A 15074-nucleotide genomic window follows, 5' to 3' on the forward strand; every position below is an offset into this window, starting at 1 on the left:
CTGGACTGAAATCTCTTTTATTTTAAATAGACTGCATATTTGACAGAGACATAATTTTCCATATTCTAAATTTTCTGTTTTCCCTTTTTACTTGCAACTTTACCCTCTGACAAACTTCCCAGCTTAATTAGCTACGGTCTTCTACCTGAATTTCTGGTGTGACTGCAATAGGTATTCATTAATGATGCTTAGATGAGCATTGTCTCCCATGAACATCTTATTGGATGCAGCATGCTGTAACATCTTTGCAATGGAACCGAGGTTTCTGCGCTGATCTGTCGTCAGCTGACCTCCAGCTGAAAGGTCGATGATGTCAAATGCATCTGGTGCGACAATGGCTGGATTCATGTAGCGATAGTAGAGTAAGTTGCCAACAATCTGGGAAAGAGAGAAGAAATGTATCAACAAACAACAGTACAGGACCCAACCAAATTTTATTGAAACTACTCTGCGTTTCAATAAATTATTTCCTTGTAAGCCTCTTTCCAACACAAAGGTTCTGCTGTATAGAAGTACATACCATCCCAAAAGATCTAGAGTGTTAAAAAATAAAAAAAACAGTATCATAAAGATGCAATAGGGCACTGAACACAGAGGAAAGCCTCAGCACTATCAGTCACGGGACAATACAGCAGCAGATATTCCTATGCGTAAAGATTTAGAACTCCAACTTACAAAAATGTATGGATAGGAGATACTACAAGTTACCAATGAACTACTGATATGAGCATGAGATAGTCTGCCAGAAGAATTAAATGCAACTGAGTAAGCCTAACAGAGGGCAGAGTGACCATGGTATAGAGGAATCTGATAATGAAGTTTCAGTATGGAACAAGAGCCAATTTTTAAAGAAGCATAAAGCATTGGCTGCCATCTCTGACAAAGCAAAAATAGGGAGGAAGAATGGCAAACCAAGAAGTTAAATTGAGGAAATTATTTTCCACTTCTTGTCCAAAGCCCTTCTCTCTTTCAGAATAAAAGCCTTCTTCTATAAGCCAGCAACACATTCAGGCACAGACCCCTAGTTAGTGAGAAACCATTTAATCCAGAAGTAAGAAAATCAGAAGTACAGAAAACAAATGGCATTGGATGCTTCAAAAATCCAATTTACCTACTCAAATGTGAGCAGCAGTACATTTCAAAGAACTACAAATAGAGATTATCACATTATCCATATGCTCACAATATTCTTCTACCTGGTATTGGATATTTTGCCAAAAGTAATTCTAGCAATGAAAGGTATTAACCCACCATGCTGATTTAAAGCCACATGCTCTCACCACATGCTCATTTGCAGAAGGCCAGGTCACTGAATCTTGGCTTCACCTGCTTTTCATGTGACTAAAATGCATGGAAGAGACTGAGGTATAAACAAACAATTGAAAACACTGAGAAAAAACCTAGCCATTGCTAAGTCCCAGAAATTAATAACTGGTTTCAGTGAGGCCATGTTTCGACAAGTGTCTTATGCAAGCCTCTGCTGTACTCTCACAAATTATACCGTAGGATGTTAACAGTCTGCTGACCATTAACAGCCTAACTGTTTAGTGCCAGTAAAAAGAAATTTAAAAAAAAAAAAAAACACAAAAGAAATTGAATTAATGACATTTGAACTTGCGGGACAAAAAGAACAGTATATTATATGGGTATCTTCGTTTGCTAAACAAAATCTACAGGTAGGTATTGCACGCAACTGCAGTTTTGACTTTCATGTGGACAGTTACATTGTTTCCATGAGAATTAACAAAACCTGCAGTTTTCCACCTAAATTTACAGATGGAAGAAATTAATTCACCTGCATAGAAAGAACCGATGTCTCAGAATGGGAAAGCACAGAACTAGAAGAGAGAAGAAAACAGCATTCAGATTGGTAATTATTTTGTAATGAAGCAGAGGCAGAGAAGCTTAAAGAGATGTTGTCAAGAATTCTAATAACCAAAGTATATCATATTAAAAAGTAAAGCATTCATAGGCATAAGTTCAGAATTTACCAGAAGCCACAAAACCAAAGAAATTTCAACGAAAACCCCAACACTGTAGTCATCTAAGAGCAACTAATATTAGGATCCTTTTAGTTCTCCAAACCAACTGAAATGCAAAATGCAAAACTGACCAGGCATCATGGGAAGCGATTGTACATATTGCTGTCAAAATATCCCAGTGTGTTAAAGATGGGGCATTAGGAATATCAGAATTTGGCACACAGACTTTTTAACTTGTCTCTTTAAGGAAGGAGCAGCAGGCAGTGATCACACTAGTTAACCCAAGGTTTACTTTCTAGGAGCAACAGTAAACCCCAGGTCAAGAAACTTAAAGGTCCAAATGCTCAAGATACTAAAAGCAAAACAGAAGCATCAAGATACTTCCTTCTAAACAATGTATGTGTATGAAGCTAACATCAATAGCCTGATGTGAAATATTTTCTATCTGTAGAGGTAAATGAATAGGTTCACATGTGCTCCTCTCCACACATACACCAAACAAGAGAGAAGAATGAGATGTGCTCACCACAGCCAATTCAGCTGACAATTATTCACAAAGGTGTACAGATCCTCACCTTCAGAAGCTCATCCTCACCAGCATCAGGAAACTTCTCATGCAAGGAGTCTTTCAGGACCTTGGCAATGAAACGCATTCCATACCTGAGAGAAAGACACGGTCAAATAAGACTGCTGCAAGCATGAAGACACCAGCAGCTTCTCAGGGATAACACTGGTGCATCAGACTCACGGGATTTTGTCCACTGAACTAATAATGGCAGACAGGAACTTGTCTGTCACTGTCCTCATGTTTCTGATTGAGGCATCCAGGCGCGTCCTCACCTCTTCATGACTTAGGGCTTGCTCAGGCGTAACATCATATGGCAGTTTGCTATTTGAAAACGTCAGACATATAAAGGAGAGTATTACTCAGGCTAGTACACTTCAAGAACGTATAGCCTGACACAGAAACATGCTTATATTCACTCTGCTGCCAAAAACTATGCACTGCCTTTAATTAACCTATTTGGCACCGTCAGAACCGAAATTCTTTTGCTTTTACTTCCTTTACTTTCCCTTGCACTCGCCACTAAGAGAAAGACCCAGCTAACTCAAAATTGAATCTTTTTTACAGCATGCACACTAGGCAAAAAAAGCACCATCCTTAACACATACTGGTATTTCAGACTGCGAACTGGTGAAAATGAAAGCTGTGCATTTGAGTATTATGATGATGAAAACTTGGACACAATGAGAAGCTAGAGCAGCATCCATAAAATCAATATAACATGCTGCTGAAGGAATAGTTATCCTTTTTTAATCAGCTGAAACTATTGCATAGTATTCCAGTAAACATAGAGAGATGAGGCTGGTAATTCGTAAAGGTGTATCCTAAATCTCATGTATAGAGAAGAATCTGAACACACATCTTCACTTCCATTATTAACACATCCAGAATTTCGCATAAAGTGTGCAAAGGCATATGACTGCTTTAGATATGGAGAAAGTCATTCATCTGTACGGCTTTTGCTTTTTTGTTGTTGTTGTTGTTTTTAAAGTATGTTAAAAAATCCCAATAATGCAAAAGAATCCTCAAGTTCTAGCAAATCACAACCGCTGAAGAAAAAAGAAACCAGAATGACACAAAATCACGTAGCTCAATACAATTGTCATCAGTGGCTGATAATAATTAGAAAGATGCTAGAACCAGGGAGAATTAAATGCAATGCGGTGCTTTCTGCCAGTAAGAGCAGCTTTGTGTGCTTGTGAACAGTACCTGTTTGCACAGGCCACGCGTGACATGAACAGGGACTGACATGGAAGCAATTCTCGAAGACATTTTCTTACAAACCATTCTTTTAGGTTAGAGGGCGTGTCATAGCTAACGATCAAGTGAGCACAGGAAAATACCAAAGAGCATTTCTTCTTCCATCATTTAATGACATTCCTGTTCAATACTCTCAGCACCATAACCAGAGTAAGAACTTTAGAACTCCAAGATGAAAACTGTCTTGACGAGACAATCAGTTGGACAAATGCATGCAGTGGAGCCAAGGATGGTTCTGAATGACTAACGGAGCAATGCAAAGCAGCTAAGCAATGTTTAGAAAAATACAGTATTAACAGGTCCCATACCTGGCCTCTCCAGTTTGAGATTCCATCTGGTTAACCCAAGACTTGTAAATATCCACAGGATCAGTTTTGATATTAAGTGACTTGTCATCAATGATTTCCTTCACAACTGGTGCGAGGATCTGCCTCAGGGCATTCTGACCACGGGCACCACGATTGAAACTTACCACCATTTTAATAACAGTAGGATTCCCAGTCACAATTTCGTGTATCTGGTCTACTTTTGATCTGAAGAAGAAAGAATCTATATGAAATTTGAGGTACGCATAACTCTGTCACTGCCTACGCTTCCCTGGACTACTGTTCCAAGCATGACTTTGGGAGTGGGGCGGGGGGGGGGGGGGGGAGGGAAGACACACAAGTTTTTTAGAAGTTATTTGTTTCAGGGCATGTATCATCTTCATGCTTAAAAAGCATTCCCAAAAAATGCTTGAGGGTAGTTCCTCAAAAAGTTCATTGCATATTCTTCCTCACAGCAAGTTATGCCACTCTGCATTGTAAAGTCATGTAACTCAAACTCACATGTGAAGTCACGTAACACAGAGCTCCTAAGGCCTAACCAATCCAACAAAACACGTCTGAGGACAGCCAGAGTTTCTAACACTGACAGGAAATAGAAATGCCAAACAACAGAGATTTCAGACTCCTTGTTAGCTTTTGGAAATGCAGACAGCTTAGATTTAGCTCGCTTCCTGGCTCCTAAAGACTGAGTTTGCAGTTTGTTGGACATATTTATAATCAGACACTGGAGAATTGAGATTAGACTGAATTTTAGCATGACTTTGCATCAGATCAGAAGTAGCTGCCATGTTGAGCAGTGAAATCTTGATTGAAGTGAAAAGCCTTCATCTTCTATGGACATACTTGATTCTTCTTTGATAGACTACATTAGTAGGTATGAAATGGGAAAAGGACAATGAAGGACAGATTAGCATTATCTGCATATAAGCACTACACTTCACACGAAAATGTGCCTCATTTTCAGGAACTGCCAAAACTGATTCAACAGCAAGAATGTGCCGTATGCTACCACATACTTGATCTCTTCCTGCAGTGCTGTTTGGAAAAGTCGCAACAACAGGTATTCCTCTCTTTGATTGGATGCATAGTTATACAGCGTGAAGATGACAGAATCCATGAATTTTGTGGATTTGTTTTGAGGCATCTGAAAAATCAGCTTGGCCAAGTAGGTTGGGTTAGTCTACAACAACAAGAAAAATTACTTAATGTGCATGTCCCCACTGGTGTTGCTAAAAACTAAGGTGGCTCAAAACAGTTGCTGGCTGGACTTGATTTTAACGGTCTTTTCCAACCTTACTGCTTGTATGACAACTACAGTGCACAAGCAAAGACTGTGCTAAGACATATAACCTTCTATGACAAAAGCTTACTGAGCAGTGTAAGAAGTTGCTTACCTGAAGTAGGTAAAACAAATGCTGATAGGCTTCCAACTTTTCTCTCTTTTCTTTGCTCAGTGCTTTCAAACCTCCCCTTTGTTTGTTCAGCATCATCATGTCAGAGAGCTGCTCCTTGTTCTTCTTGGTAAGTTTTTTGCTGTGAGAAACAACATCCTGGAAAGAAAGAACAGGTACAGATTTCCCTCTGAGAAGTTTCAAACAAGAAACACTGGAAAATAGCTGCATCTGAGAGCTACTTCTCTTGGATGCGGAAATGCAGGGTCAAGGAATGCCTGGGGCTATTAAAGTGAAGCACTGTTTGCTATGGCAGTAGTTTCTCCAACTGGAAGTATATGTTCTGCATTGTTCCCGACTTTGTGAATTTGTCTGAAACCCTAGAAGGGTTAGCCACTCGAGTCTTTTTTTTTTTTTTTTTTTTTGGGGGGGGGGGAAGGGAATTAATCACATCAGCCAAGCTTAGCTAGAGGGCGCTTCCTTTAACCAACAAGCAACCAAGCAGCACAAGCATGTCTCCTGCCTCCACAATCACCCCCCTGGCTGCAAGCTTGTGGCATGTGACTTGTTTAACCACAAAGGAGCAACAAAAAAAGAGTCTCAAAGCCTTTCAAAACAAAACCTGTTGCATTTGTTAGATCAAGATAGTCTTGCTGGTTTTTTTAGCTTCAGGACTTGTTTCTTCTCCTCCTACAGTTTTCTTTCTAGGGATACATACTAAGTAAGTGGAATGAACTAAGAACATACTGGGAGTGAAAACTAAGTCAGGGGAAATGTCTTCCACTGGGCCTGAGCAACCAACATCTGAGGTCAGGAGCTCTCCATGCTAACTACCACTGGGCCCAATTCTATGTGTAGCTGGTCTCCCAACAACACATTTCTTACCTGCAATGTAATTTTGTTTTTCACTAGCAAACCAATTTTGATATCCATGAGATTGAGGTCATTTTCCAGTTGCTGATTGGATCGGATCAAGGTTACAACTTCTTCACGCAGTTTCATTAGCTCAAGCTCCTCCTGAAAATCTTGGTCACTCTGATCAAGCAAGTGGACAAATTTCCGAACCACAGCCATAGGTGGATTTTCAGCATTAACTATAGGCAAGAAAATAGACAACACTAGGGGATGGCAAACAGAAGTAAATATATGCCTTATCTATGTTTAAACAGCACATCAAGGAGCACCCAGAGTCAAATTAGTACCATCATGTCTAAACAGCTTCAGACATTTTGATTTTCCTGCTTTGAGAAATCTGTAAGAGAACTATATCAAGAACAAAGTCAGTATTAGCATAGGGTAGCCCACGCTGTCAGAGCTAACTGCAAAGCTACCGTTCTATTTTTCAGCAGGAAAAAAAAAAAAAGGCAGCTAGAATCAACTTCTCCTTCAAGAACTACCTCAAGAACTACCTACTCCCTGCATTGCCCTATCAGCTTCATCCCAACTGCTCCTCAAAACTGTCTTGATGTTGTAAATCACACAGCCAATATCATATTGGTTGACAAGAAGCTTGACACGGCCCAGCAATGTGCACTTGCAGCACAGAAAGCCAACTGCATCCTGGGCTGCATCAAAAGCAATGTGGTCAGGAGGTCAAGGCAGGTGATTCTCCTCCTCCACTCTACTCTAATGAGACCCCACCTGGAGTACTGTGTTCAGCTCTGGGGCCCCCAACATAAATAAGAAGGATGTGGAGCTGCAGGACTGAGTGCAGAGGAGGGCTACAAAGATGATCAGGAGGCTGGAGCATCTCTCCTATGGAGACAGGCAGAGAGAGTTGGGGAATCTCTTCTATGATCTATGATCCCTCACAAACAGAGATTTGAGGCACATCAGTTTTATCCTCTTGGCAATACTTACTGAGGGTTTTGTAGTCTTCTCGGGCTTTGTTTGCTCGAATAAAGGCTTGAATTTTTACGACATCATTTATCTAGGATTTAAGAAACAAAAAGCACTTGACATCATTCTGGAAAGAGTACTGAAGTCAGGTACAAAATACATTTAACAAGATAGTCTCTTACGTGGTTTTTGAAATACTGCAGACGGTCTCTGTAACGTCTTCTGGCTTGATACATCCTGGTCATTGACTGAATCTATTGAAAGGTAACCAAAACACTCAGACAGAAACCTTATCTACGAAGTTCACTACCCCAAAGGCTTACCAAAACAGTCAGTCAGCAGAGAATCTGCACTACCTTTACTACTTGGTCCTTTTGTGCACGTAGGTAATCCAAACGGATTTGATATGCCTTCCTTTGCTTGTAGCCACGCCATTGAGACTGAAAACAAAACAGGCACACTCACTTTACTCTTCTAATTGAACAGAAGTAATTACAAATCTGAGCTTCTTTGTGTTCCTCAGCTTCCAACTGCCCTTTTGGCTAAATGAAACATGAAGGAGACACGCTTGTCTTAGCAAGAGATACACCATGTGAAGCATTAACTATTTTCCAAATGTAATCATGAGACTGGAAATTACCCCATGAAGAGCCTGGGCCTTCTGAAGCACAGTTAGGGATCAAGGATACAGTGAAACAGTCAAGTTGACAGAAACTGTTCTACATGAGCATCATGTGTTAGCTGCTGCTGCTGCTGAGAACAATGGTGCAACATTTTAAGCCTTCCCAGCGGACCCACTGCCATCCACACTTGGGAAAATAAGTCAGGCAAGGGGCTGAACTACACTTAAAGGGAGAGTGTGTTATTTTAACGAGCTGGGAGTGGGTGTGGAAGTTTTGTTAAATATACAGGCAGAGTATGTGCTACTTAGGCAGAAACAGACATATACTGCTGAAATAATAAAATGGTACTAGGGTGCAAAGCAACTATTGGCATTTGCACACATTTCAGTGTGCTGTAACTACCTGAATTGAACAAAAGCTGTTAATAAGCTTCTGTACAGAAAACAACTGCAGAGTACGAGTTCCAAACAGAATTAAAGGGTATCACTACCTGAATGCAAGTGATTGCTGGGACTTGCTTCTTCAAAAAATTCATTCTTGAGTTGAATTCCTGGCGCACAAGATACCCTCGACAGCAAGCCTGAAGTTTCATAATCAGGTTCTCATTTGCAAGCCACAACTGTTCTCGGTTGTATGCTGCAGTGACTCCAGATATGGTGCTCTGATTTAATGTTATGATAGGAAGAGGAGTCAGAAAAAGGAAATGGAAATACAAGAAAAAGGATGTTACAACAGTTTCCACATTGTGATTTCAAGACGCTCCAAAGTTGTCTTTCAAAAAACAGTGACATCATGGTCCCGCCGTACTCTTTAAGTGACAGGATAATTTTTATGAAAGAGGACTAGGAGTTGTGACACACACAATCTGATGATGCCTAGCAAATCAAATGATTTACTAAGTGTGTTAACATGGCATTGAAGCATTCTATCTTAGAGCTGCATTAGGGTGGGCATGGTAAGACCATCAACTTTTGAGAGAAAGAGCATGTGTTAATCTATTACTCTACCTGTATCTCTTCCCGCGACAGCTGAGTGTCATTTTGCACAAATTCTGCTGGTTCATCCCATCCTCCCTCTTTGGTCCGCAGGTTATGGTAATAATGATAGCCTCCTCTCACCCAGTGTTTCACCCACTCACTGCCATTGCCCCCTAAGAGCAGAAACTGCAATTAGAAGGCTGAAACTCTGACAAGTGTCTTACCTTCCACACATACAAATATTACAAACAGGAAATTTACTTTACAGATTCTTCTTCCTCCAAGCAAGGAAAGGAGTGTTTCTGAGTCCCTAAAGAGCTACCTAAACACAACACATTCTGTAAGTGGAGAACATTATACTATTCACACTTTCTTTAAAAAAAACCCCTTATTTCACAAAGCATCGACAGCTGCTATCTACAACACAAGATTTTTTCCCAGGGGCTTTTTTACCTCTGGTTCCAATTCCATGTACAATAATCTTGCATTCATTTCACTAACAGTTAGCTACTTAAGGTGTACCTGCTGCCCTTTTCTTGACTTCTGACAATTCTTGCTGGTACGTCTCAGCACATTCTGGAGTGACTCCGTATAGCCCAACATCAGGCGAACGCAAGGCACTCAGGGTCTGGCTAACGTCACCATGATCTACTGCTTCATTAATGGCCAGAATTCCTAAGGAGACTTGGATAACACCAGGAAGCAGGTTAGCTCAGGGGCTCAGTAGCTCACAGCAAGCACAGAATGGCAGAAAAGAGCAAGGCAATACGAACACACCCTTATAGGTGGGTTGCATGTAAGATATGCAAATTTTAAGTGTACATAAACATGAAATATAAATAAAATAACAACCAGACAACTTGCACATAGAGGCCTCTTTAGTACAGCGTATCCAACCACCTGACTGAGTGTATCCAACTGCACCTGATAGCATGTAATGTGTGTGCCTGAAGTCCCAGTATGGTGCTGATTTAGCACCAGAACTTTTCAACACACATAGTTACAGCTCTCATCTGATGTCTGTTTCAGTTAACACAGTTTCTTCTGGCACAGCCAGGCACAACTCAAAAGAGGCCTTTTCAACAACCAGAGCAGTAATTACTTAATTGTTTCTGCAGACAGAAACAACATCGTTATAAAGACTGGGATGCAACAATGGGTGGACCAGTCCACCTGCAAACTGCGTTAAGGAGCAAAGGTGAGAATCACTGACATGTAGTACTCTCTGTATCTGAAAAACATGTGGGTGTTTGTCTGGTAATACCTAGGAGAAGCAAGACAACACAACAGTACCTTACGCAAAGAAAAGGTAATGCTCACCAGAAAAGACCATTTCAATAATGCATGTGAACACTCTCACTCCTAACCAACCACCCACACACACACACAATTAGTCGCAGATGACACACAATTTGATAGAGATTTTTCCAACAAGGTAACGTGGTCTAATGGTCACATGCAAAACTGGAAAGAAATGCATATCCCCCTACAACAGAAGAAATTTAGTATTTGAAGAATCTGGCATTCACTCCTCAAAAAAACACAACTGCACCAGAAGCCTGTAGGCTCTTTTGATTTCCTTTGCCACATGTACATGACATTTCTAGCCCCCAACTTTTCCTTAAATAACTGGTACTTGGCTGGTAGTGGGGATTAATTGCAATACTGTGCGATAATACTTACATCTCTGGGACTCCTCTGTGTCCTTGTTAGCTTTATGAATCCCATCCTGAATTTCATCTAGCCAAAGTACAGCTGTTTCATCTTGTGTGTCCTGAAGAGAATACAAGAAGAAAAATACACAATATCAGGAGAAAAGTATCACTATTTTTGCCAAGTTAAGATAACCTATATTCAGAAACAGCCAATAGAGTAGTTTTCCATATCAGAGGGAATAAGAAGTATTTCAGTCTTCCTAACTAACTCCAGCACAAGGACACCATGTGGATTTGTGACTGGCAGAGACTACTATGGCATTACCAAACTCAATACTTTCTCCCAGACAAAAAAAACTTCTCGGGAAACAGAACAAACAAGAAATTCTATCAGTAGGAATCACTCTAATAAGCTGAGCGAACACAAGGCCAGGGACTTGGTACCAGCTAGTTCTAAAGCTACACCAGCTAAGAGGATCGGATTTCCCAGGAAGTTAGTCCTTCAACAGACGATGACTACAGAGAGCTGCCGATGCATACCTGTGTGCAGAAACTAATATGCCTTTGGGTAACTAATGTCACATCAGGCTGTTCATTTCTGTGCCCACAAAACTTCACAAACCTGTACAAACTAACAAAGCAAAAAGCATTGTATGTGTTGTGGAGGAGTGTACACACACAGCAGTCAACACCATGTTTTAAATCTTAATATTAACAGATTGCCTGTTAAGGAGCAGTGATCACACAGCATCCTGTATTTTGGCTGGGAAATCTAGCCAAATGAGCTAATGTTACATGCAGAAGTTTGAGAGGAGGAAAGGGACAAGTGTTTTGCAAGTCCCAAAATATACATAAAGAACAATGACCCAGCAGTTGCCAAGCATAAGCTTCTCCCCACCCGCTGGTGCTTCCTGTAAGTAACTACCAAAAGAAATGCTAAGATGCAACTACCATCCCTCTGACAACTTTCCTCATACAAACAGAACACAGGAAACCTTTAGTTCTGGAATGGAATAATAATCACAGTGCACAAAAGAACCACTATTTACAGCATTCAAGAGCTTTAAGGCCAGACTTAAAATAGACATTTCTTTACGTGCTTTCCATATTTTAACCACTGCTTTGGCAGATCTGAAATTAACTGGCTAAATGATAGTTCGTTCAAGAGCTTAACATGACCTTCACAGGCAGATTTCATCTGAAAGCCAGACAGTCCCACAAGAGCACCAGCAACAGTAAAATTCCTGTCCAGGATGTGGGGGAGAATCATCACTGTAACTCTACTCTACTATCTATCCACAGAAGTCAACCTGAAGACTACCAAAACCATGTTGTGCTTCTCTACAGTTTTACTGCTGCAAGGCTTTCTGCAAGATAAACACAGTGTAACATACTACAGAGTCTACTGTTTTTTTCCTCTCTCACCTCATCACATCAGAAGCATGCATGATACAGTACTCCCCATTCAAGTAAGCAACTGAACAACATCTTCAGGTGAACAACAATCCCTCTCAGCCCCAAGGTACAGAAATCACTAGTTCATAACAGTTGACTTCAGATTGTGCTTATTTTCTCCACATTGTTACTGTGTAATATGATCTTTCTATTTCTGGAATTATTCCCATGCTGCTGGGAGAAGCCCTTTATTTATCTTATGCCTAAATAAGGTAATTTCATGCCAACTCAGAAGCTACCAGCACAATCTGGCACAAGTTTAAGTACAGGATAAAAAGATTTAATTGTTTCATTCTGACTCAGCTAGAGGAAATGCTTCGGCAACAAAATGGATCCTGAGGAACATTAACCCTGTCAAGACCCTTGGGAAAGCTGTTTAATGATTTCCATCAGAATTGCATACAGTTTTCAGCTATTGTCATCACACTGGTTTACCTTTAGTCAAAAACAAAATGTTCAACACAATCTAGACCTTAGCCTCTACACAAAATTGGGCATTGCTATTAGAGCAATGAGCTCCACAACCGAAGAAAGAAAACAAAACACTCTCAAACCACTGAAAGCAGACACCTGCTACTTCTCTGTAAATAGATAAGGAAAAAAAATTAGCGTCCTATCCCTACTACCCAAAAATCACTTGCGTACACACACGTGCACTCGTCATCCTTTCTTATACCTGTAAGATGAAACTTGCTCTTCCTCTCTTCATCTTCACCTTTCAGTTAGTGAAAACTGCAACTATGTACAAGTCAGTAGAAGTCCTTGGCTAATGACAACTTCTGCTCAAGAAAGTCATAAGCTATGTAAGTGTCATCAGGTGAACAACAGCATATATTTTGCTGGTAGCATGTATGTTGTTTCACATCTTTTTTCTAATTTATCACTTTACAGATTTTTCCGCTTCCAGAAACTTTCTTTTTTGCCATATATATAACTATACCTAAGAGTACATTTAACACAGAACATTAGAAGAAAATACTTAACCCTTGCAGAAAACTTGCCATCAGAAGTTCAGTACGCCTGGAATGAACATGGTCTCCTCACAAAAACAGATGATGAATATTGTTTTTTCACAAAAAAGATACGTATCTCACTTGGGACCCGAGTTTAGCTATAACAAGCCACCACGTGCATTTAATATCCTTATACCCATCCCCACAGTTCATGGATTCACACTGTTAGCTGAAATCTCTTTCTGACTAGTTAAGATTGGTGGAATGTATGCAGAATTCCTACCTCTCCATTGTCAATTTTGACTTCTGACTTTCAAGACCAGTAGGAATCCAGTAACACTAATGCTAAGGTCTTTCAAGAGGTGCATTTAACTGCACTCACCTGAGCTTTCTCTCTCTTGGCTCGAAGTAGTGTATCCTGGTAATGCTGTGCTACCTTTGGAGCTACACCCTCCAATTTTGCTGCAGGAGTCTGTAAGGCTTGAAGAGTCTTCTTGGTGTCCCCTTCATCCAGAGCTTCATTAATAAGACCAATTGCCAAAATCCCTAGGGAGGAATGCAAAGGGGGAGGAGAAAGACAAAGTTCCATTCTTGGTCAACAATAATCACAAGCATTGCTTAAGAAAAAAAGTGTGGTTAGTCCTTCCTAAATCAAGTAACAGTTTGAAACCACAACATTTTTAACAGAAAACATTATTTACTAGCAAAGAAACCAAAGCTATTTCTCCTCCCCAAAGCAGTCGTAATTCTTGAGTGCTGCAATTAAAAAAATAAAGTTTCAAAGAAAAAAAAAAAATCTACAAAAAAAAACCCAAAACAACAACAAAAAACAAACAAACAAACAAAAAAAAAAAAAAAAAAAAAAAAAAACAACCAAAAAAACACTTCAGGGAGATCACATGCAGGGACAAAACTGAATCCTCAGACACTTAAAAATACAGTAGCTTCGTATTTTAGAAAACTCTTTTATTAAGGAATACGTAGTATCAGCTGTATTATCAGAGAAGTGGATGCTATTCAAGTACAGTAAAATTTATTGTTCAGCAGAATAAAGACCTTACAGTTAGCTAAATGCAAACAGAATCTACATCTATAGCAACTGATCCTGAAAATCATGAAATAACTCAGGTTGAGATGAATCCCAGAGTTCATCCCATTCAATTCTCTACTTAAAGAAGGATCCAACCATGGTTTGTTCAGTTTCCTAGACAAAGAAATCTTTTGGATAAAAGAAAGGAGCTCAGTGTGGGACTCTCCAACTTTGGTTGTTTTATTCAAAGACTGTGACTCTTCAACACAAGACTCACAAAACAGAAGTTCATACAAAATGTAGAACATCTTAGGGAAGAGATTACATTTGGATGGAATAGAGAGCAGGGAAAAATGTATGCTGAGGACATTGCAAGAAATGCATCACTACAATTATGGCATGGTTTCTTTCAAAAAACAGACACGATAACTTAAGAAAGCACACAGAAAAAAACCACACACCTACACACATCCATATATATATATATCTCTATATATATATATCTATACACACATATATAGCCACAAAGCTTGAGGACCTTTTCTGACTAATTTAAGTTATTCATAGAGATAAGATAAAACTTTTTAAATCTTTCCATAAGGGCAGATACAAAGCAGACCAAAGAATTAGGAAATTCCCCCGGAAAAAAATTTACCTCATTGTAGCACTTTCTGCTCCTTTTCTTACAGGACAAGGAGCGTTAAAAGAAACAGGATGTTGGGACTACACTGACTTTTAGAATTCCACTGTGACCTCTTTCACAGAAAAGATACTATAAAACTAGCACCAATGTGTGTACCCCCAGTGTGGTGCCCTGTTTGTAGGGTTTCAACATATCTACTTATGTGACCCAAATAGGAAACACAGTGTCTATTTGGAGATGCAGGAAACAAGTTAACAAAGATAGCAACCTTTTAATGTAAAAGTTAACCCTCTCTAGAGTATAAGCTTTGCAAGGCGGAACACAGCACACCAAGTACACAAGGGGTGGCAGAAGACACCTGCTTGTTTCAGTGTA

General features: G+C 39.9%; 1 protein-coding gene across 1 annotated transcript in view; it reads right to left on the minus strand.

The window, feature by feature from the left end:
- Positions 1-15074, minus strand: part of IQGAP1 (IQ motif containing GTPase activating protein 1) — a 37845-nt gene that overhangs the window by 10582 nt on the left and 12189 nt on the right. The window contains exons 13-27 of the mRNA XM_068178616.1: positions 13409-13572; positions 10647-10737; positions 9486-9647; positions 8994-9136; positions 8477-8647; positions 7720-7803; positions 7546-7617; positions 7385-7454; positions 6410-6618; positions 5528-5683; positions 5150-5313; positions 4116-4340; positions 2731-2871; positions 2558-2642; positions 146-378 (exon numbers count right to left, since the gene is read on the minus strand). Of these exons, the coding sequence (XP_068034717.1) occupies positions 146-378; positions 2558-2642; positions 2731-2871; positions 4116-4340; positions 5150-5313; positions 5528-5683; positions 6410-6618; positions 7385-7454; positions 7546-7617; positions 7720-7803; positions 8477-8647; positions 8994-9136; positions 9486-9647; positions 10647-10737; positions 13409-13572 (2170 nt within the window). The remainder of the gene's footprint in view (positions 1-145; positions 379-2557; positions 2643-2730; positions 2872-4115; positions 4341-5149; positions 5314-5527; positions 5684-6409; positions 6619-7384; positions 7455-7545; positions 7618-7719; positions 7804-8476; positions 8648-8993; positions 9137-9485; positions 9648-10646; positions 10738-13408; positions 13573-15074) is intronic.

The sequence above is a fragment of the Anomalospiza imberbis genome, unplaced genomic scaffold (assembly GCF_031753505.1).
Source record: "Anomalospiza imberbis isolate Cuckoo-Finch-1a 21T00152 unplaced genomic scaffold, ASM3175350v1 scaffold_514, whole genome shotgun sequence".
Classification (NCBI taxonomy): domain Eukaryota; kingdom Metazoa; phylum Chordata; class Aves; order Passeriformes; family Viduidae; genus Anomalospiza; species Anomalospiza imberbis.